This window comes from Lonchura striata, chromosome 1A (genome assembly GCF_050655825.1).
Source record: "Lonchura striata isolate lonStrDom1 chromosome 1A, ASM5065582v1, whole genome shotgun sequence".
NCBI classification, from domain to species: Eukaryota; Metazoa; Chordata; class Aves; order Passeriformes; family Estrildidae; genus Lonchura; species Lonchura striata.
The window spans coordinates 60908108-60932607 of NC_140741.1; the positions used below are offsets into that span (position 1 = coordinate 60908108).

General features: G+C 38.3%; 1 protein-coding gene across 1 annotated transcript in view; it reads right to left on the reverse strand.

Annotated features, from left to right (window-relative positions):
• Positions 1-24500, reverse strand: part of PLBD1 (phospholipase B domain containing 1) — a 37938-nt gene that overhangs the window by 9561 nt on the left and 3877 nt on the right. The window contains exons 2-6 of the mRNA XM_021552826.3: positions 21550-21769; positions 15031-15114; positions 13013-13151; positions 6440-6604; positions 5123-5267 (exon numbers count right to left, since the gene is read on the reverse strand). Coding sequence (XP_021408501.1) covers positions 5123-5267; positions 6440-6604; positions 13013-13151; positions 15031-15114; positions 21550-21769 — 753 coding nt within the window. The remainder of the gene's footprint in view (positions 1-5122; positions 5268-6439; positions 6605-13012; positions 13152-15030; positions 15115-21549; positions 21770-24500) is intronic.

Genomic DNA, 24500 nt, shown 5'->3' on the forward strand with positions numbered 1-24500 from the left:
AATTGAGCATCAATTCTTGTGGGTGACAATGCCAAGTGTCCTACTTCAAAATAAAGCAAGTAATTTCTCTCTTCAATTTCAATCAACAGCTGAGATAGAACAGAAAAACCTGACTCAAAACAAGTGCTAACACAAGGAATGATGCTAAATTAACTGAAGGTTGAACTCTGTAATTCAAATAAACTGCAAAGCTCAGCTAAGCTGAAAAGAAGGGGATTTCCTTCTGGGCCTTAGTATTTACCAAGTTTTATCCTGCAATGCTTTATAACACAACATGCACTCCATGATACACCATTACTAGCCTAATAATTCCAAGATGGTATATACTATTTTGATTTAAGGCACAGGCAACTTGGAAACAAAGGGAAGCTAAAACACAATCAACAGGTTATCCATGGTAAAGATATCCAGAAGATAAAATCTGGGTAGAGAAGTCTAGAGATATCAGCAGATATTTGATGTCTTTGAGCCATTCTTCTAAGTGTGTATGAGAATCTGTTGTAATTAAAAGTGTTATCTCACTGTATGCTTCTTCTTTGTTTCTCCTGTAAAACCATCTCTGCAAACCCACATCCCATTTTTGTTAGGAACACTCAGTCAAATTTGTTTTGTTTTTGGGTTTTTTTTAACCCCTCCCTCCAATGAACCTGACAACTCTACAGAGAAACAAGCAAAAGTACTTCTGGTTACATTTTCTGGATCTAAGCCATTTAGATTCGGTTCCCAAATGCCATTGGAAAACTGAAGTTTCCAGAATATGGAGTTTCACTCACTGTGATAGTAATCAGCCAAGCAAGGCAAAGCATTTTTTGCAATCTGAGCCACAGTGTTCTCCAGAAAGTCAGCACATCAAAGAGCATGTGGGTGGCAGCACGTTCCTTGCTACTATTGTTCTGAAAGAGGTAGATTGCTGCTTTCTGAACCAGACAGCATCAGCTTTTTTGGTGTTTTAAAAGGTCACGGTGTTCATTCAAGTGCAGAAAGGGTCAGCTTTACAGGCTGGAAGTCAAAGCTATGAGGTCTAGCCCACCTCTCAGAGATGGGAGTAGCTCCTGGCTGAGATGCCAAATGTTCTGGGGTATAAACACATTTGAATATGGGAAAATAAAGGTACTCTCCAGATTAGCAGAGAATCAGCAGCTGCTTCTCATGTCAAGACTAATCACCCATCAGCTGTCTTCCTTCCAATTGCACATCTCTCCTAGGCACTAAGAAACAGCACATACCACACTAGAGCTCTGGTCTCATCTCCAGAGCTCACCAGACAAGTTCCTTTGCTTCCCTCCAGGTTTTAAATAGATTCTGGAGGAAGCAGGGAAGCAGGAAATGGTCTGGTGATATCTCACGAGCAAGATATTCCTGAGAATAAAGGCTACTGCCTCATCCATGGTTTGTTCCTCCCAGCTCTTCCTCAAGCTGTGGGGAAGGATTATGCTGCATTAACACCAGATTACTTCAAAGCAAGGGACACAAACTACCTCTCTCTCCTGCCTCAGAGTGTATAGATACAGATATGACATGTATAGTCATTCATCAAGATAACTTGTGACATCTTACTCCCACATCACCACCTAGCTCAACCAAGAAAGATCCCAATAACAGACCAGAGGAAGAAAGGTAGAAGTAAAATTCTTCAACTGTTCTTCTTCAGCTGTTTTGTTTAAGCTGCTAAAATCAAATTAACATTCTTTAAAACACCATGGCTCAGCACAGAGAAGGTATTTCACTATCCAAACCAGAGTGCTTAGTCAAAATGGCACATTCCTGTTCTTAAATGGAGTTCAAAAGAGCTCCATCCAAATGGATGAAAATCCTGGAAGCTGCAACCTCCCTGCTATCCAAAGAAAATCATAAATTTTATCAGTTAGTTTGGCTCATTTCTTTGAATGCCTCAATGGGCAGCGTAAAAAATTGAGGTGGGGAAGGAAAGGGGCACAAAGGGAGGAGAGGTGCAGGTTCCTGTCTGATCCACCACTAGATATGTGGCACAAAACATAGAACCTACCTTGTCTCTATCATCACTTCTTTACTCCCTCAAATGAACACAACTTCATTCAGCATTTGTGAGGAACAGTAACATTCTCTGTACAATTTCATTTCTCTCTGCTATGCATTGATTCACAAGCCACATGAAGTACTCATCTCCAGAGCTTGAAGACGACAGTGAAGCTCAAGCTTTCAGTTCAGAGACATTCCTCCTTTCCAAAGGTTTACAGAACAGTTCTATGTGCAGCTCTGCAGATGAAGACTTTGAGCAGAGTCCAAGTGAGAATTAAGGTGAGATAGTGTTGAAATGAGCAGCAAGTAAAGAAATCATTCTCCAAAAACAGATTACAACTCCCATATATTTGCACTTGACTGTGCCTCTGCAGGACTACTGCTGCTCTGAAGGGGAGAAAGCAGCAGAGAAGATACCCTGCTAACAATGGACATTTTAACTTGGTGGCAGAACACTGATAACTGCTGGGGAAGCTAGGATGGACTCTGTAATTCCTGCCTGTCCTCCCACCTGCTCACTCACTACATGAGCAAAGAAGTGCAAGGCCCTCCAGCTGTACCAAATGCACACTCTAACACAAATCAGGGTTAGTCAATAGCCTCAGAACCTCTAAACTGAGTCACAGCAAATACTAATTTTTGCAATCTAGTAGCCTGTCTTTTGAAATTCAGTAAATAAAGAAATAATAGGGATCATTTTACTCTGTGACCCCAGGAGAAAACATGGATTTGGCACATTCCTTCTCAGAAGACAAATGACCCCTTAACATTTTCTGACACACCTTTTAGACAGCAGCATAACTTTATTTTATATCAAATCTTACTGGATGACAACAATCTTTGAATAACTCAGCTAAATGTCATTGAAGGCCTAGAAGATCACCTGTCTTTAAATGCTCTCTGTTTCCTCCAGCAGTTAATAGTTCTATGTCCACAGGATTATGTTACTACTCAGGAGAGACTACTAGGTTGGTCTTTCTTACTGGTTCTTATGTCTATCAGGACAGAGACTAAAAGCAGGAACATTTATGCAGAGAGATATTACCTGACAATTGTCAGGTTGAACCATGGCCAGGAGCTGCAGATTCCAGAGTCAGATGCTCTGAAAATATCTCCCATCATAACACAGAGCAGAGGAATTTGGCAGTTGCATCCTTCCTACGTGATGTCCCTGGAGCATTACTAGGCCAGTGCTTACTCATGCCATGGAAAACTGCAAGTCTGTGAACTACACCCACAACTAATGCAATTTGCTGCAGTCAATGGACCATGCTTGTCTAGTGCTTGTGATTAGCAACCTGTAATCAGGCAGCCAGTGAGCACCCTTTGCATACCACAGACCTCTCAAACTTCACTGCAGCCATGGGAACTATGCTTTGCAACAGTTCTCACTCAGTTTTGTTCATAGAAGTACACCTTCCCACATCACTATGTCAGAGTCCACACATGACAATAGGAGGCTTTAAAATAAGCCTTCTCTACAGACCTCAGCACTCTCAGGGAAGCACACTGGGATTTTGTACACAAATGAACCGACCCCAACCATTTCAGCAAAGCAGTATCTGATTTTCAGGTAACCTGCCACACACTATGCTTTATCAGTCTCATAAAAACAGAATATTTTTATTTCCTTATACAAAGAAACCACAAAAGGAACAACTGAAAGACATCACCACAGACACCCACTAAAAATAAAATAATAAATGCTCTGTGTGGGTGATCTTGATCCCCAGTTTTGAATCTGCAGCACAGTGCAGCATACAACAGTTGCTAAACAGAGCCACACTCGTGTTAAGAGTAGTGCTATCATCAATATTTCAGCTGAGAGATATGAAAGCCAGAATAACCTCATGAACATTCATGTGATGAACATAGCTCAGAAACCTTTGCTTTCTGACAAAATTACACAGGCTTGGCAAAATTCCTTGCAACAAGCAAGTGAAATTCCTCCAAGGCAATCACAGATAACCCAAGCTCTTGAAAGGCTGTACACTTAAGAGACATTCAGACTACCTCTACCCCTTCCTCAAATTAAAAATCTCAGTTGTCAGAAAATACTGCATTCCTGAGAAGGGTCACTGAGGAGGGTCAGACCCCACAGAAAAAGGCTTGTTTTCAATGTGAAATGAATGCAACTGCTTTTCAAAACATTCTGCCAGTCACAGTCTCAGGAACCCTTGCCCTTACAGTAAGGCACCATTACTCAACAAAGCACATTTTGAAATCATCAGCCATCAAAATATAATGAGAATGAGATGGTCTCCTAAGGTACATAGTTAATTTAAAATGTTTTATGAAGATTCTTGACTGTTTAGGTATTTTTAAACTTGAAATTTCATCTCTAAAAACTTATGCAGTGTCAGCTCTAAGAGGGAGTTACAGATTTGCTTTGGTTTTTCACATTCCCATTTCTTGGTGCTATTCCATACCAAGAGCACATACTCAAACATTACTTGCTGGCAATTTCTAACATTTGGCCTCATCTTCCCCTCTCAATAAGAGACTCTCAATATTTTGGCTGGCTATATTACTAACACACCAAATAAGCATTAAAACATACTCCCCTCTGCAACAGCTTATAGAGAAGCTGGAAAAGGAAGATGTGGGGGAAAAGGAAAAAAAAAAAACCAAAAACAACAAAACAACTGAAGGCTCCTGAGCCTAACATGAAAGAAGCTGATTCAAACAGCAAATGTCTGATACTCAGTAATAATCCCATTTCAGCACCAGTCATGTCACAGCAGTAAACAGAAGCACTCAAAATTGTTGTTACCAAACATGCGAATGCTATAGGCATCATAAGGAGTTCAGCACTTGAGATGACTGCAGACTACACACACACAATTCAAAGCAGCATGTTTGTGCCAGAGGTAAAATATTTAACCAGTACTATTCAGAGCACAGAAGGTGATCAATCAACAACAAAAGACAATGACAACAATATCATGTTCAAGACAGAAAATTCAAGCTGGCATTTTGTCCTCTTGGTGGCTTAAGTTCTAAGGTAGATGGAAGCCAGTGCTTGTTGAGTTACCATCCTTTTCACAGCCACGACAGCTACAAGACAGTAAGGTGGTCCATGCCAAATTCAATATCTACATAGTTTTGGTTTTCTTGACTTTACCTGGGTAACTACTGAATGAGACACGGCTGGTGCTGGTGTATGGATCAACTATATTGAAGTTCCAATGCTTATATATTCTCAGTGTGGCTGCATAAGTAAACCAGCTGGAATGAGCAAAGTATATATTCTCATATCCAGGTAGAACCTGGAAAACAGAAGCAGAAAGATTAATAATTTCAGACCCCATGATATTCTGCATGTTTTCTACTTGATAGAAACTGGGAAAACTACTTGTTTTAAGTAGTTTGATTAATTGCATTGTTGAAGAAAGAACAGATTCTTGTGCTTTTAGCTGTGTACTAAATAAATTTCTGAAACCTCTAGAAACAATTCTTGCCTATGTGTTTTCAAAATAAAAGGTTGTGGGGTTATCTGGGATACCTGCATCACATGGTATAGGTTTTCCCCCAGTTTCATTTGGAATATTTCTATTCACACATTCAAATCAGACCTTTTCAAACATATCCAACATCAATTTAAAACATGCTGTTTCTGTGAGAATTCCTCTGGTTCATTTTGAAGTGAAGTACAGGTGCAAATGCAAGTAAATTTAACTTGAAAAGGTAAATATATATATATTGATGGTACATCTCTTCAAAATATTTCTCTGGTTCTACAATTTTCTAGTTGTTGTTAACTCAGAAACTTCCTACTAGAGGCAAATGGTTCAGTTAATGTTTCTTAATTTAAGGTGAATATTATTGCTCTGCGATACATTGAGTCTCCAGATGCTGATTAAATCTCCTGAATAATTTTAACTGAAAAATGTAATTGCCACCATGATGCATCAGTTAATTATTTTAAAACTGTAGGGTTTTTTTCTGTCATCACTCCTACTGGAAAGCCATTCAAAGATATCACTATTAACAGAAAACATCAGCCACTTGCATCCATTTGTTTTTATGCTATCACTGTCCTTTAGTTTAAATAATCCTTTTCCTTTTTTTCCTGCCTATTTGCCCAATGTATTTGTAGTCACTCACAACACCCCTTTTCTGACTTCACTTCTCTAGGTGAATGAGTTATTCTCATCCAGTCTCCTCTCCCTGGTAGTTCCTCATTCCCTAGTAGTTCTAGCAGCTTTTCAACATCCATCTCTGTGGGTTTGGTTTGGTCTTTTCTCTCCCCTTGGAAACAAATGAGAAATACTGGACTTAAAACCCTATAGGGGCACTAATGACAACTGCATATAACCATCTTGATCATTGACAGAAGTCTCTTTATGCACATGCAACATTAACAGGGAGGACTCCAGAAATGCAGACTCATGACACTGCAGATCAACACAGTCACTGGAGATTAAGTTCTGGTGCTCACTTTGATCAGTGCAGAGCAGTGTCCCATGTCCCACTGGTATTTTCCATGGCCTCCTGAATCCACATTGCATTGTCCACCCCGTGCAGAATAATCAAATAATGCAGGAATAAGGTCCAACAGGTCTCCAACTGCATTCAGAAACTGGACATCAAAGTTGCTCAGTGGCTGAATAAAGGAGAAGATGACAAAAAACACTTTGAGTGGTTAGAATTTTTCTTTTGCTCCAGAAGGAAGTTCTTGTATGGTCTATGAAATGCCTACTGACAAGGCCCAGATGCTCACACTCAGTACAGCACCAGGCACTGAGGAAACTTCCAGGATCTGGCCCTTGTAGTGGCATTACCAATGCTATGAATTCTAAGGCAAAATGGAAGATGTAACTGTAACTCAAGAAACCTTAGTGTGTGTTTGCAAGCAGCATGTCAATCAGTCTGTTGTTACAGATTTACTGAGATAAAATTTAATTTTTTTGTTTATCTAGATGTCTTTGAAGCATCTTCCACTAATGGTCTTGGGAGCTCTCCGATTTTTATAGAAACTGCAATTTAAGACATCCTCAGGACTTAGGCGGATGAAACAAATGTGGGAAAAAATGTTAATAAATACCAATCAAACTAGCTGAATAGGGAAAGTCAGTCAAAAGGCACTCTGCTATGTGCTTTAGAAAACTCCTTGTGGTTGGAGCTAGCCAAGGTTAACTACACACAGCTGGTTGTGCAACATGCTCTTTAGAACCTCTTCTTACTTTGCTTCTTCAAAAATAACAGCTTAATAGTGGTTTAACCTCAACCTTCAAATACCGTTTTCTAAATCTTTCCTGTTCTTGCTTTCACCATGCCTTTTGTTAGGCAAGGCTTAAAAAAAAGAAGTCAGAACACACATCACTGTGGTGGTGTGAATAGTAATTTTATAATGCCACATAATCATACAGCAAAGAAACACATTACTTGCAATATAAATCACCGTTACTATACCATATAGCTGACCTCTCCACAAACCCCAATAAAGAGGGACAAGGAAAAATGAAACAGCATCAAATCCATTTAGGTTTTATTCAGAATATAAGTATTCTGAATACTTTGCATTGAATATAATATATTCAATATAAAATATTGAATTCTGAATTCTGTGTTATCCATTTACTGCTTTGTCTAAAAGAATAACCAACAGGAAAACCAGAAATCGTGTGAACTCCAATCCATGTATCCCATAGGAAGGAATCAGACCTTCCCACAATGCTTACACACAAAACAAATAAGCCACTCTGACTATTAAAACCATTCATGGCAGAAGGCTCTAACAGCAGCTATTGCATGAGGGAGAAATCCAAACCAAACTTTCATGTACATTACACTGCTTTAGCTCATCATGTTTTTGCTGTAAGGATCCAAATAGGGAGCACCATCAAGAGATGTGTCTTTAGATAGTTTTAAGCAATTCAGAGGTATGAATCAGTTACAAACCCGTCAAAACTTCTATTTCATTTGAATCCATATAGAGACTTGGCACTGTTTAAGCTCCATTTTCCCCTATCTAGCTGCACTGAAAACCCACCACACAATAAGAAAAAGCCATTTTCCAATGTCTGATTCACACAAGCATCACTGTGCAGTACCGCCAGCAAGGGAGCAAACTGGTTTGCATGAGATTGCTCCAGCAATCAAGATATTTTAATTGTACTTGACATCCATTTGCTACCACTCCAAATTCACCTTCATAAAACCTGCTTTCACTGTAATATTTGTAGCTACATATTGCTACAGCAAACTGCCTGTGTATTTTTAAAATGTTTCACATTTCTCTTCTTTTTCACCATCACTCCAAATCAAAACTTCTGTAACTATTAGGAAGTCCATTCAAATTAGAACAAAAGTGCCAAGCAATGAAGCTTTCAGAACAATAGGCACAGAAAGGTGCCCAGACAGGAGGAAAGACCTACTCAAAGCACAGGTTAATGCAAATTCCTAAGGTACTGGGTGAGATTAAGCTGCCAACTGCCAAAGCCAACCAAAATATCAGCGATGTTAAAGAGGGACTAAGTTGTTAAGTACTCCCTAGAGTTCTGTCTTCATCTCCCTTTTGAGAGCCAAGGAAATTTTGTTCCAGTTAATTTCCAAAAATTCATTACTCTGCTTGAATAAACTTAATTTTGTGTTTAAGATCTGATGTGACATCATATAACCACTGTGCTTCTCTGGAAACAATGCTTCTCATTAAAACAATGTATTCAAACAGAAGATACAGGAATCTGCACTGCAGGCCCAATCTGGGAATTTCAGGAGTGGTTTGAAGCATCTGCTACAAGACAGCTGAGAGCCCCAGGATACATGGAGAAATCTTCTGATTTCCAGGATACATGGAGAAATCTTCTCTATGAGGAGTTACTCAGTGTCCACTAGCAAGAATTAGACCCAAAAATCTGCATCATAACAAGTGTGTGATATAGGGCATATGACAATTTTTTTGTAATTACCTTTTCCCATCTCACACAGCAATGTCAGAAAAACTCCTTATATATATCATTTAGATCCTGAAGAAGAAAGAATGAACTAAACTGACAAGCAGAGGTGGGTAAAGCCACATCAAAAGTCCTTTTGCTAGAATGTGTGGCTCCTCTAGGGTGCTGTTCTGAACAGCAAAACAAAAATCAGTTTGAGTTCAAGTTACATCCAATATTTAGGAGAAATTAAATTACAAAACTCAGCAGAAAGGAGAGAACTAGCCCTAAAGGCTTGTTTACATGGGACATTAAAATAGGCAAGTTATTCTATAACAATTGTTTTCCAATAACTTCTCCAAGCCTGAGCACTCTGAGTACAAAATAAGGAAGCAGAAATAGAGAGCTACCCTGGAGTCATTCTAGTATTTAAAACTCTGACACCTCCTTATTCAAGAGTAGTATCCCTGCGTAGACAAGCCCAAGATGAATCAGTGTTGGAAAAGCATTAGGAGATGAAAAGGCTTTATGTTCTTTGAGTGTCCCTCCCTCAGAAATTGTCTTGACAAAAGGGTTGGGTTTGTTTACTGGATATAAAATGCTGCTATACCAGATAGAATAATGTCACATTTTAACATAAAGATGTATTCAAATTTTGACATCATTCTTAATGGTACCTGTAAATATCAAACTCAAAATACAGAAGTTTACAATGTACATTGCCTTCAGGTAGGTCTGAATGGAAGCACCTACCTAAAATAGTCCTCAGGAAGACCAACTCTATGCAATAAAAACCCCAAGTTTAGAACAATGCAATACTAAGCATTTCCTTCAGAAAGAATAAAAAAAATATATACTAGTGCTACTATCATCAAACCATTCAAAGCATAAATTTTTTTATGCAGTAAGGCTCAGTTACTTGTGGCAAGCACAGTGGTTCTACAATATTCAAGTAAAGCAATCTGAAATTTAGGGGAGAGCAGTAAACCAGAACATTTCAGAGTTATCTGTGTGCATATAACCCAACTCTTACTTAATAAGTATCTGGCTCTGGTTTCAAACTACCATGCATAGTCCCAGAAAACAGAATTAAAAAATTAAAAGCAGATTAGGTATGAAACAGCTTGTTTTCATTCTCCTGAAAAGAAAACAGTTCTAGCCAACTTTGCCCAGTGCTCAGTGTTACAATTCACAGACTTTGTAAACACAGTTCCTTTTCTTCATCCCCTTTATCTCTTATTGCCGATTCATGTCAACCAAACAACTTCTCAGTGCTCAGGAGAGCAACTTGTCTATATACAATCATTCATGGTGCAGGGAAACATAAGAACCTTGAAAATTATCTCCTGTTCCCCTTCTCTTTCTCCTGTCTCTAGTATTTTGTGAGTTAAGGGGGAAAGCTTCCTAGCCTTTCTTCTACAGCATTTACTCTTATGTTAAGCTTAAGACAGTGGGAACAATTGTCCTCTATATATACAGAATAATATGTTGAATTTAGAAGTACACATAGCTTTCCCAACAGCAAGTAGAACGTCAGAACATCAGGCAACAAAATTCAGACTGTCACATGTTGAGTTTTGGCTTGGTTTTGTTTAGGGTTTAGAGGGTTTCTTTTGTTTTGTTTGAGTATGAGTAAAAAAAAGGAAAAGAAAAATGTCCCAAATCACACAAGAGGTATTTTTAGTATTTCTGATGTTCATTACCACCATTAATTCAAACTATTGAACTACTAGAGATCAAAAGATAAACTTGTACCTGATTATGATAATCCAAAGACTATAAACACATGGAAAAGATTATTTTATTAATGAAACTAAATAGTATCTACTAAAGGAAAGAGGTAAGAAGAGACTTTCAAAGAACTGAGGAAAACGCAATAGGAATGAGATTTGCTTTTAAAAACATGCAGAACTTGCTATAGAGACTTTCGGTATGAAATTTCTTTGTTATGTTTTACTTTCTCTGAGAATTGAGTAACAGAAAAGTACTTGTTACTGGAGTTGTTGCCAAAAAAAAAAAAATCAAAACAATTTGGTTAATTGAATCAAAGTACAACACTTAAAAATAATTTTAAAAATCATCTATTAGGTAAATTTATTTGCACTTTGGATGGTAGATTTCTTTAATCACAAGGAATAAAGAAGATATTCGTGGTGGTTTTTGCTCATTTGGTTGGTTTGTGAGTTTAGTTGGGGCTTTTAAGTGCCAACAGCTTACAGAAGCTGAATTGATTCTCAGATAAATGGATGTGTCAAAGCTGGAATACTAGCTAGAACAGCTGCACCTGTTTTTATTGCCCATGTAAGATCACAGCAACAGACTTCAAGCTCTGTTTCCTGAAGGAGATCCTAACAGCAATAAATAAGTACACACCGTGGTAGCCTAATCTCTCAAAAGTACTTGAAAAGTATCATGATATCCAACAAAATGAACTTCCTGTACTTTCACAGAATGTCAGCTATCATTTTGATGCCAAGAAAAACCAAGGACCTAGCTGCAAGAGCAGCTGTCCAAAACATACTCAAAGATAAGGACTGATGTTCACTTAGTGGCTGTGGCAAAGAGAGGGAAAAGCAGCACCATTTCAAGTAAGGAATACATACACAGTGAACATTTTTGCTTTGAATAAAAGTATATGCATCTCAACATAGGTGATAATGTCCAAAGCTAAAATTGTGCCTGGCATGGAAAAGAGTCAATATAAATCCCACCAACTGCTGCAAGCACATTTGGGAAAAGAAAAAAAATATGTAATGCATATAATTCAAGAATAGAGGACACAAATATTTCAGCCTGAACTACACATCTGAACTTTCACCAAATGCATCATTTTTATATACACATGCTAGTGAGATCTCTAAAAAGAGGATAAAAATTATCCAAACACTTCAAAGATCAGTGCTTTTTAGTATCAAATGCATAGTTGAATAAGCAAGCACCAGGGAACACACTTTGCACGCAGGACATGCCTATTACAAAAAAGTAACTCAGACACAAACCAGCACTCTTCCCTTCCCCCTACATGAATCTAAAAAATTCTGAAGCAGCAAAAAAAAAAAAAAAAAAAAAACCAAAAAAATTGATGAGCTTGACAGGGTTCTTCAGATACAGTGGTTACAAAAGGATATTGATGTGTTCTTTTCCTAGAAAGTCATGGTTTCTAGTGTTTTCCCCTACAAACTCAGGTCCCTCAGGATGGATTATTATTACAAATGATTTTTTTTTCCCAGTTTGATCTGGCTCTCCATTCATGAAAGCCCCATAGTGACTTCTATGCAAGAAAGATGTACATTTTACTAAAATGCAACTGTTGACAATTCAGAACTCCCAGCTTCTCAAAATTCTTGGTATGATTAACCTAGGTAAGAAGGTTAACTACAATTACTCAAGTCCTTCCTCTCACACTGAAAAATCTATTAGATATTAGACCTTAGGACAGCATTATAATTGCCATATCTCTGCTGGAGTTCTGCTATTACAAACAAGCTGATTAATTTCAATTAGAATTGTATTCCAGATAAAGAAAAACAAATGATGAAAAAACACAAAAAACCCCAGCTAAACTACCACCCAACAAAAACTCAAAATCTATCCCATCTGACCTACCACAACACAGACTACATCTTTTGTAACCATGTATTTTTGAGACTTAAAAGACAGAAAAGGAGAAGTCATTTAGTAAAGCATGCTCTAAGATTGAAAAGCTTTTAGGATTTGAAATCTAATGCTTGGAAATAAGAATGAAAGCTTTAATTCATGCTGTTGCAGGTACTCTTTATACCTAAAGGGTCATTTCCTTAATAACAATTGTAAAGTGACAGCAACAAGCACTTTAGAAGTGTCTGTCCTTCCAACATTCACATGGATCCAAAAGCCACCCCCAATTTAATCAACACGCAAGTGCCCAGGGTTCCAAGCCCCTTCTGAAGAATCTGTGGTTACATAGCCTAAGTCCTCAGTCACATTATCTACACTGAACAGCCACTAAATATTTTGCAGAATGGTATGCAGAATGCATACTTGCCAGTAAGTATCCTACTTCTGATTTTTATTTTTAAAAAGTGGATCCCCTTCTCCCATGTTTGTCCACTGACATCCCAGCCCCAGCTATTGAAAAAGAGGTGCAGTAGTCTTACTGTTATTTTATGTAGCTTAGCCCACTCGAGGGCTCCCATGTACAGACCATCCAACTGTTCAATAATATAGCCAGCATGCCTCCAAAATGGGTCATCCTTATTATTTCTGATTTGTTGTCTTGTCCATTGGTCTTGCTTCCTGCAGAGGAACAAACAGGTTGGGGTTTTCTTGGGTTTTTTTAGAGTATAATCGATAATGCAGGGAAGGGACAAATACATTATGACCCAGATGGTCCAGTCTTAATAAAGATATGAGGCAAATCTCTTTGAAAATCCTACAGATATAAGCATTATATCCTCCAAATGTAAATGTTCAGACTTAAGCAAAATACCCTACAATCATGTGCCTCTAGCAGATTTTAGTGTCAAAGAAGGAATTGGACTTCATGTTTGTGGAGGATTTTGCTATAGCAGATCTAATCATAAAGGGAAACAAGTGTTTGATAGGTCAGATGAAACATTCCCTTTTAAATATCTATTTAAGAATAAAAATAGACTGACATTTGAAGAGCCTCTTTCTCTCTCCCAGGTTCTGCTAGTTGTGCTCAAACATTGCCTGAGAACCACATCTACGCTACTCCGAATAACAGGTTGGAGGCCAAACAACTGTACCCTAATGCCAGATCCAGTCAAGAGCCAAATCACCCAGGTTTAGGGCATGAGGCAACGCAAGTTGAACAGACCCTAAGGCAAGAGCCACCAGCATCATAAGGATCTCTCAGAATTCTCTCTTTTGCTGTGCACAAAGGGCCAAAAAAGAGCCACAGGAAATGAGGATCAGATGCTGGCCTCTTCCATCCACCCAGCACTACATAAAGTAGCAAAATAGAGAGGACAAACCTGTAAAGGAAGCAAACCCTTCCAGCAGCATATGGGTGAGAAAACCAACCAGAGTTAGCTTTCTAGAAACAAGAAGATGCAAGAAGTATGTCCAACAAAATAGGGATATGGTCCCTATTTCCCGAGCATTTAGGGCTAAGGATTTCCAAGACAACACAGCAATCCATATTCCAAAACTGCTATACAGTAAAGCAGTGATGCAGGAGTTGAGGATAGAGGCAACAGAAAAGCAAGAGAAGGCCAGCTAGTATTGCCCCCTTCATCCAACAATGCATCCTGGGGAATACAGCTGTTATGCTGTGTCATTCTAGGAAAAAACACATACACATTGATACAGTAGCTATCCCATCTTTCTCATAAGGAGGAGCACAGCAATGCTAAAAAATGATAGCAAGGGAGCACTAAGATTCTTTGTTCTATTTTTTTGGATAAGCTAAAACTAATCAACTTTATATATGCACACCAGTAACAGTCAGATATTCAGCCCCTTATGGAAAGGGCAAGACAAGGCAAAGATGGAAAAAAATAGTCCTCAAAAGTGACCATTTCACACAAGTATTTGTAATGGAATAAAAACACAAGTCTAAGGAGATTAAAATAATTGGTAATCACAGCTGAGTTTCCCAGTACCTGGCCTGGTTCTTCTCCTATTGTAGTTAGTTTCCCCACCAGTATTGCTGCATTATTTGAGCAGCTACACCTTTCTTTTACTTTTGATTTTTACAGCTAGAGTGAAAAGTGAATCACAACTTCTTTGATTAGAACAGAATTTAAATTGGTGGTAGAATAAAATGCTAACCTAGCAGAAGAAAAGGATACACAATGCTAAAAAAGATTAAGATGCCAGAAGATCACTGTTCAGTCTGATACTGAAAATATCCTCTCTTTTCAAGACAGGAATTTTACTAGAATGACCTTCAGAATTCATTGACATTTTCCCTACCCTTTGTCAGCAATGGCTTTAAGCATTTGTTTGAAAGAATCAGAATTAGGGAAGGGTATATGCATTTCGTCATGTATATTTAGAATTTCTTTTAATAATAATGGCATTGAATCAGAGGGAAAGGAAGCATATATTTTCCTCAGCCCATAAGGAAGAGAATAAAAAAAGGTTGAAAATACTGTCATCCTCCAACTCCAAGTCTTGACTGATTTATTTTTAGCAAATAAATACATACGCCATAAAATTCTGAACTCCTCTTCGAATGGTGGGAGTCTTAATTAGCTGGGGATACATATTTGCAGCATGGTCATACATCTGTCTGAAAGAACAAGAGTAACAGGAGTTATTCCTTTACATCTTCTGTGTACCAACCAGTTAATTAACATGCCTTGACAGACAAGCAACACAGTCCACAAGGTAAGTTTTTCCTATTCACAGAAAACACTCCAATGCATGACAAATAGCAAAATAACAAGAGAATTGTTAAAATGTGACTTAAAATAAATTACTTTGCCAATGCCTGCTCAAACGCAAGCACATTGGAAAGAAGAAAAAATGATATTGAACTACTTCACAACAAAACTGTACATTCAGGGAATATTTGTAGGCCAGCAGCATCTTGAAAGCATTAGCACATTAATTTGTGCCCAACAAAAATAGTTTTCTAGAGACCTATGCTATTTGGAATCAAAAGAACCACAGAGGCAAAGGTAACATAATTTGCTGACTCAGTTCATTTCACTCTTCAGAGACAGAATTTCAGCATGGTATCTAGCAGGTTTTACTTGCCAGTAGCCACGTTCCATTCTGTTTAAGCTAAGTATCTCCATTTTTAAGTGTGTATAAGATGATCCTACACGTTACCACAAAAACTCCCACTCATGGCAGCCCTAAATAGATTCAGCTTTATGAAGACCAAATTTCTGATATTCTGATTTTTTTTTTTCTGTTGTTGAATTCAGTTAGCTGTTTTATCCACATTAACTATTAAAAACAAAAGTTGAAAGGGCTTTGTTGCTTGTTGGTTAGGGCTTTTTTGTTTGTTTTTTTGAAGTACTTCAAGATGAAATCAACTGTTAAAAAAATGCTCAGGAGCCCAGAATTGAAGTCACCCTTCCATTTTAGCTGAAATGTAATGTCTGATCTAAGCCAAAATAAAACTTTAACATTCCTCTTAATGTGAGTCAAATTTAACCAACACTTTTTTCAGTCACTGATTAAATTAAAAAAATAAAAAAGTCATCAGTAGAGAATTATTTCACTGAAGTCTGGAGTTGATAGAGATAGAATTACATCCGTCAACAGTACGTTTATCTCCTACCAAGTGCTGAGAGAAAGAAAACAGCACTGAGAAATAGATACCAGCCTCAATGAAAGCACATTCCAGCAGGGCAAAATTCCTGTAATAAAACTTATGAGAGCAGCTTTCTCTGGGAGGTACGCAGACAGGAGCTCTTCTCAGTTTCCCTCAGGGCATAATTAGAGAATACAGAGATAATAGAACAGTTTGCTGATGACTAGAGAATCGTCTACTGACCTTCTCCCTTCTTTCTGTCCCTTGCCCCATTCCCAGACAATTGCACGAACCTGATAACATGATCCTGCGGCTTCTTATCTCAGCTGTGGTACCATTCTCACAATTAAATCTAACGGTCTCACACATTTAGGCAAAACAGTAATCCAGCAAAAATGTGATTTGTTTTTATTTGCAGTTTGAACTAGATTGTGGAAAGGAGACACTGGGACAGGAGGGGAGCATTCAACAGCTTTGCACCATTACATTTTTCACAAAACTGCAGCTCCAGCAACAAATTTAGTTCTGGAGTTTTCTGTCTCCCATGTACAGCAAGACTACATAAAATATCATAATCTGCTTCCAGAAGAAAGCAAGAAAATCTGAGAAACAGATCAATATTCTCCACTCCTTCATATTCACAGAGAATTTGGCAAATAAAAATCCCAAGTAATTTTAAGAAGGGAACTAGAGCATAACATACTCTACACTAGAAATCAGTGTCTCATGTCACTAAAGAGGAGCAAATAGCACAAGTAGGTCCATTTGGCAGATGATCATTTAGGGATTAGAACCAGATGAGGAAGATAAAATCCAGCTAGGATACTGGCCTAACCACTGCCTAAGCCAGGACAAATGATCAGGCTTCCAACTCAACCATCAGCTCTGCTCTCTATTTTGCACTCAGAGGTTGTGCAACATAAGGCAGATTTTTAAAAGTACTACAGCAGTAGTATCTTTAAGCTGTCATGACTGATGTAGAGACTGGGTTAGGTTAGAATTGTGACTGAAAACACCTTCTTTAATGGCTTTCACTCTTATTTGATAACAGAGGACAGACAATTCCTGGAATTTATGTTTTTTTTAATGACCAAGGTTATCAAGAATTTTTCCTCCAGTTGCTCTCTTCAGCTTTTTTTTCCTTTAATACAGCTTCTATGTGAATGACTTGTGTGTTTTGTAAGGGCATTATTCTCTGAATTAAATTGGATCACTACAGTAATGCTTTGTAACTACATCTAAGGCCAAATACAAGGCAATTGCCAATCTGGGACAAGAATTCCAATCCTAAAACCAGAAAAGCAGAGTCCTCCTTCTTTAAATTAGCAAGGAAGATGACAGGATTCTGATCAGCTGAGGCTATATGAGGAAAGAGTAAAATTAATGTTGCTCCAAATATAAATACTGTTTTTAGGAACCTGGCATGTCCCAGCTAGAACCAATTTAAAATAATGTCACAGATTTAGATGTGTTCTGCCACTAAGTCAGGCCTCATTAACACTTCTCTGTTTGAAATGGGAAAGGAAAATTCATACCTAAGAAAGCCAGAGCAAGTACCTTGGCTAGATTATATGACTGGACTTTGCAGAAAGTTGAGAGATTTGGGATAAAAACGAGTGCTTGGATCCCCAGACACTACAGACACTAGGATTAAATTTATCCAAGTCTAACTAGGCATTTTAAAAACATATGGATACTCTCATACTCTGAATCAGGTGCCAACACTAGAAAGATGAAGTATGCTCGAGAAAAGACTTAATTTCTGTCATCACTAGAAAACTGGTCTGACTATTGCTTTTTCTACCACTGACCTATACTATTAGAGCTGAAATTAATTATGCCCCAGTAATCCAAGATAAAACAGTTCTAGCATGTTTCATATTTTGATTTTTTTAAAATCTGATTATTTTACAGACTGTTTAGGTTCCTACTATATGCAATGCATATGCTTTTAAGAGAGACACTTTATCATTCTTTTGCTTACATGTTAAAGGCCTAGCTGTGTCTGGAAACTCTCCTTCTTGCCCTAAGAGTAATGTGAGATCTGAGCTAGCTGAGAATTACTGAAGGTCTCCAAATTGCAGGCCAAGCTGGACCTCCTGTTCATCCAACAGCTTCTGCAGGGAGCTGTACTTCAACATGGGTTCAGGCATCAACATTTCCATCCTATCAATGCATCACATCAGAGCTCTTCCTAGTAGGACTTCTAGAATTTCTGCAAAAAGCCACCCTGGGTCTGCTTCATGGAGCCTTTACTACATATGAATGCAAGAAAATTGAAGACCATGGAATTGTTCAGACTACAGGTAGCAATGTACTAAAAAGCTCTTCAATTACCAATCACACCCAATGCTTTCACATTGGAAGGCTGTGCCTGAATCACCTGAGGTGTTTGTACAGGTAAGTCACATAAGGGTCTTTACTCCAGCAAATAAGTGGCTGACAATGCAAATAAAGCCTTCCCCAAAGCTAAACATGTATACTCTCCTTTGTTCTTACCAAGAACATAAAAGGGAAGCTGGAACTGTGGACACCAACATGTGCAAAAGTAGAATGACAGTGTTTAGAGATGCCTTCTCTAAGGAAAGTTGTGATGGTGCTAGAATTTCCCTAAAACAGGCTAAATGGGCCAGGCAGTCTGACAGGAATAGAGTTACTGATTGAGAAAGGCTGTTTTCCAGTTTTACTTCAGAAGACTTGTTTAACTGTTCCACAGACAGAACAGCTACCAACATGTTAGTTAGGATTCTCTAAATTTCTAGGCAAGATGAAAGAGAAATGGAGTTTTGAGTGCAATCTTAATATCTGCAAACTTAGGGAGTTCTCACTTCTTCTGCAATTTAGAAAATTACAAACACAGCCTATAAAAGGTTTCATTAGTTGCAGTTTGGCAAATAAAAGCCCACCAAGGTCATGCAGCTAAAACCTGGAGTAGTAGGTTCTCTGTCTTAACAAGGGTCAAGAGAGTACAACACTATTTCATCTCTGTTCCTTACCTGAAACATTTTTAGAAGGTATTAGCTTCTGAAGAAACCTTCTTTATCCAAAATAGTTTTACACAACCTGACAGAAAAAATTTGTTTGTAACGCCCAGTGAGAAATACGCTTGCACCGCAGGTACAGATGAGGCAAAGAAATAGCCAAAAAAATTAAACTCAGACAGTGTGTATAATATTTGATACTAATTTTATCTACAGCAAGCATTTTCAGGTTTTGCACTTGCCAGGGGATTTCTTGGTGCATTTTCTCAAAAAGTCTCCCCAGAAAAGACAGACTTTGGCTACTTCTGGTTTTGCATCTTAACCCAGTCTTGCACTTAATCTCTTTTCAAACAGCTGAATTTCCCATTTTGCTTAAAAGCCTAAGTCTGAAACTGTACTTTTCCATATTAATACAAACCTTCAGCTCCACTTCTGTTCATTACTAGTACTGCTATATCCACTTCTTTAAAAAGGGCCACTCAGTGCTAGAGCTGCTAGCCCTAGAGTAACAACAGCCAGGGCTAGAAACCAAACTCAGTAAGCACATCACCTGCAGAAGGCAAAAGCCTTGAGCAGAATAACTTGGATAAATTAACTTTATCCATATTAACTTCTGTTAATCTTCACTTAACACACATGGGAAAAAAAAAAAGGAGAAAACCTCCTTCCTCTATAAGTTAGCCTAGAATAAGACAGCAGATAAATCCCTGCAGACACTGTTTCACATTCAAACCACATTAAAAGGAACAGACACATACTTAAGTTTGTTTCAAACCCAGGAAGACACCTAAATCTACTGTGGAGGCAGAAGAAGAAAGGGTGTGAGTCGTTCCTAGTACAGCACTACTTGCCACCTAATTGAGCTTAGCATGGACTGGGCTACCTTTACTATAACAAAACTTAAGCTTAACCACCTATTGATTAACACACCTAGGTAAAGCCTTAGGAAAAAAACCTGTTGAACAATACCCAATTTTAACAATATTCTAAATGTAATGCTAGCATTCCCCAGATTCAGGGATAGTTTACATAAACTGACCGAACAGTGCAAGGCAACCTCTCATGCCAAATAACCCAACAACAGATCTCTCATGAACTTAATTTCTTTTCCTGTCTGGAGTACAGGTTGTGTACTATGAACTTCAGGACTCCTTCACTCTCTCAGAAGTGTTTTGTTACTGACAAATATTACTTTACTGAATTTCCTTTATATACTTCCAGAGATCTAGGTGCCTCACCAGCAAAACCTACTAGAGAATCACATTATCATATGCTTAGAAAACTATCCATAAATATTAACCAATCTTAAAATATCTTACTAATTAAATGAATATAATCTTGTCCAGCAGCTGTACCTGACAAATGTTCAGCAGACAACCTTCCCTTGCTGGCCTGTGCAACACAGTCTATGGGTATTTATTTCAGTGTTCTGAAAGCAAAGTAGGTGAAGCCAAAAAGTCAAGTCACAGCAGCAATCGCAAACTTCTCCCAGAGACAGAATTTTGGAATTTTTACTTTCCTATGACTATGTTGACAGAGAAACAAATGGAGTTTGCTCAACAACAAGCCACATGTCATGTTCTTAACTATCACCAGCTATAGAGAATCATAGAATCTCTTAGAAGATTAGAAAAGACCCTTAAGATTATCAAGTCCAACCTAGCACCACCATCTGCTATCAGTGAGTATTTCATAGTGTCATTCTGTCTTCCATCTTGGCCACGGAAAGAACAAAGTGTGGTTAATTTTTTTGGCTGGCTATAGTGTGGGGTTATGGATTTTTCTGTTTGTTTTATTTTAGGGAAAAAAACCCTGCACTGGATTTATAACAAGTACAAAATTCTCTCACTTTTCATAGATGTGTAGTGTGGGAAAGGCTCAGTCCCTCAGGGATTTCAGGAGAACACTAACCTCTCTATACACACCCCAGTCTGCCTTCAGGCCTATAGTGTATAGTTTAGGGTTTTTTTTTTAAGTTGGTCAAGACAACTCCCCTTGCTCTGAAGTTTCAGTATCTGCTCTCCGGCAGTTTCTTGACAATATTTGCTGAAAAATATCCTTAAGGAAGCCCTGCAGACCTTGCTAGCAACATCTCTCTCTGAATGATCCGCTCTTGATCAGCCACCAAACTACAAGCTAGTGAAATAACCACATTTTTTGCTACTCCTTATGCACTTCCTTACACTTACATTATTTTGTGATTACATTACTTAAGCAGTAATACAGATACAGTACCAATCTATCCTCCCAAGGTGTTGGGAGATCCTGTGGAATGAGAAGGGGAAGACACATCCTGATCCCATAATGCAGAAGCTATACTTCCTACCTGCTACCAATTAAAAGAATAGCACACAGACGCAAAATGTATCATTAGTTTAAATGAAAAGGAATTTAAGACAATGAAAGCAAACAAAAAACCTCACAAATACAGAAATCCACTGGAACCGTCATGGATTGAGCTGCTTCCTGAGGTACTTACGGAGCTGTGAGATAGCCTTCCAAGAAGCCAGCAACATACATAATATCTTCATTGCTTAAGGTCTGAGAGCCATAGCCTGCTCTGATCTCCAGGACTCCCCAGCCCGTTGTCTGTAGACTGTTGTTGTAGAAGCCATAAGCATCTCCACTCCTGTCCAGTGTATTCTTGACCTGAAGTATTTTTTCAGCTCTATTCCAGTACACAGTTGCATAGCGGAGTTCTGTGATGGAGAAGAAAGGATATAAGGGAAACAAACATAAGTAGGTGTTTCCTATGCAATACTGAAATGTCAAGACAGTATTTTGGCAATTAAAATAAGTTAATTTTATAGCTTTCCATCAGGCTTAGTTCTACTACTAGAGATCAACACTAATGCTAATGTACTGAAAAAGGGCATGAAGACTAACTGGAGTTTTACAAAAGCTCACAGCTAAACATTCTCACGTTATTCTTCTGGAAGTTACCCACAACTCTTTCAGTGTACAGCTCCAACAAAGCACAGTGTGGACATAAAACTCTGAGAAGTATTTCTTTACCTGGCCCAGAAGACAATCTATACAAATCTTACTGCAAGCAGCTTTAGAAGACAGCATGCCTTAGCAACTGCAAAGGATTATGAACTACTGTTGACCTAAAGATTCAAAAATTTCCAAAAGCTTTCTACACTGACCATCTGGGGAACCAATCCCTGAGATGGCATAATAGAAGCACTAGAACCCAGTGGACTACAAACTTAAAGACAAAAGCACAGCAAGTGTGCAATCCTTTAAAAGGTACACAGTGTCTGTCATCCATCTGAAATAGAATTGATCCCAAGCATGACACAAACAGGAAGGAAGGGCAATAGACTTCTCAGAGTTCCATTTGGACTGCTGTTTTAGAAAACATTCTTGATTACTTGTGTTTTAATCCTGCAAAGCTGAAGAACAAAGAGCAAGGTAAACTGCTTTCTGGAAAAAATAAAACAAAACCACCAAACAAACAACAATAAATAAAAAAAGTCCCACTTCCTACAATTCTAATTCTCCCCAAGATGGGCTGTGATTATATCAGCTCTCTATGCATGATCAAATCACTACTACATCACTGTGAGAAGAGTTTAAAAATTGTATGTTAGAGGTCCCAGAATAATTTGAACAGTTTTAAGGGATAAATTCTAAACAGCCCTTCTGAAAGACTGCACAGCCCTCTGGCATACCATCAAGAAACTTGCTGAGGGAACACTGCCCCATTACGGAGGTCATCAAGGAAGATGCTGACCAGTATCAACCACTGGCACAGACCACTTGTTACCAGTCTCCAGCCAGGCTTTGTACCACTGTGCACTAGGTCAGTCTTCATGACATACTAGAGACACTTCTCATGGGAACAGAAAATGCATTGGCAGAACCAGAATTTTAGTAGTGAAAGAACTTTGCTTTTTCCACATTCTATAAAAAGAAGTTCTTACATGACTATTCAGAGGTTTAAGTAATTTCAGGGACTTGGAACACAGTGCTTAAAAATACGTTTTTCATCTGCCAGGTACTGAGGCTATTTAAAGGACAGACACTACAGACTTTCAGTAACTCTTTGAGCAGCTATAAGCTTAGTCTTCGGTTGCCTCCTCAACTATCTTCTAGTAATAGAATAAGTAATTTCTACTTTAGATTAAAAGTAAACACGGGAATCACTCAGACTGAAAAATCTGTGAACAGAAGAGCAGGCTGATAAAGGTCATCCCTGATGAAAGCCAAAGACTACCTTACAAAGCTAAAGCTTACATATCAAAAAAGTCAGGGAAAAGGAAGTTCTGTGAGGGGGTGATGCAAGGTGTCAGAGCAGAACAGAACCCGCCTGCCCAGTAGTAAATGGAAGGGGTGATTCCAACCAAAAAGCCCATTGCAGGGCAGAGAGACTACTTGCACAGTAAACAAAGATGCTGAGGAATGGATAAAAAGAAAAAGAACAAAGTAAGGCAAACCATTATCATCTTTCCATCTCTTCAGGAGGCTGTGGAGAGGTGGCTGGAATTCAACAGGAATCAGGGCAGCTGGGTATTGCTATTAGTGCCTGCAAACTAAATAGGTATGTCAGAATACCTATTACACCTATACAGAAACTGTCTGCCTAAAACAAAATAGCTGTTGCTTTCCTTTGGAAAAGAAAGTTGATGGCAAAGTCAGAGAGACCCATCTGACATAGGTACTCTTACAGAGCAGGCTTTGTTTTATGTTCTGCCAGAGCATGAACATGCAAAGCTATTTTCAAAAGTCTGAACAAACTTTTGAACTACCCCTGGAGTTTGCCCTGTCCCAGCTTCCCTACGTGACAAATTTAATCTGGAGAAAACCAGGACTCAAAGAGGATGGGAGGAAAGGGGAAACATTAAATTACATTAGATTTGCAACAAACTTTGAGAGGCCTTTAAAGGAATAGCATCAAGGTAGCTGTTAAAGTTTAACAATGCCCGAAACCACTATACCCCATTAGGGCTTTTTCTTTTGATTGACTCACCATCTCATTTCACCTTGCAGTTGGAGTTAGAACTACAAGCTTACAAACCTGTCTATACTACAATGTAATCAAAGCATTTCATACCACCTAATCTATTACAATTTTACTCTGTATTGATCTAAACAAGTGGGATTGCCTTTGCCAAGAAAATCATCCAGAAGTATAACATGGAATATAGCTATACAAGAAGCATGTGCACATTTTCAAATAATCCTGTTTGAGTTCTGAAAAAAACAGGAGCTTTTCTATTAAATAACATTGGCATTTTTACATTTATTTTTGGAGGGTGAGGCAGGGGCCCTAGCAGCTCTCATCCCAACAGTCATATGGGTCAATTTTTGCATATAAAACAAATGCAATATATCCATGAACCTATAAATCATCCTTTCATCATTAAAGTTAATGTTCCAAGTGTTCAGCCTACTAGGACACCAATGAATCAAAGACTGTGATAA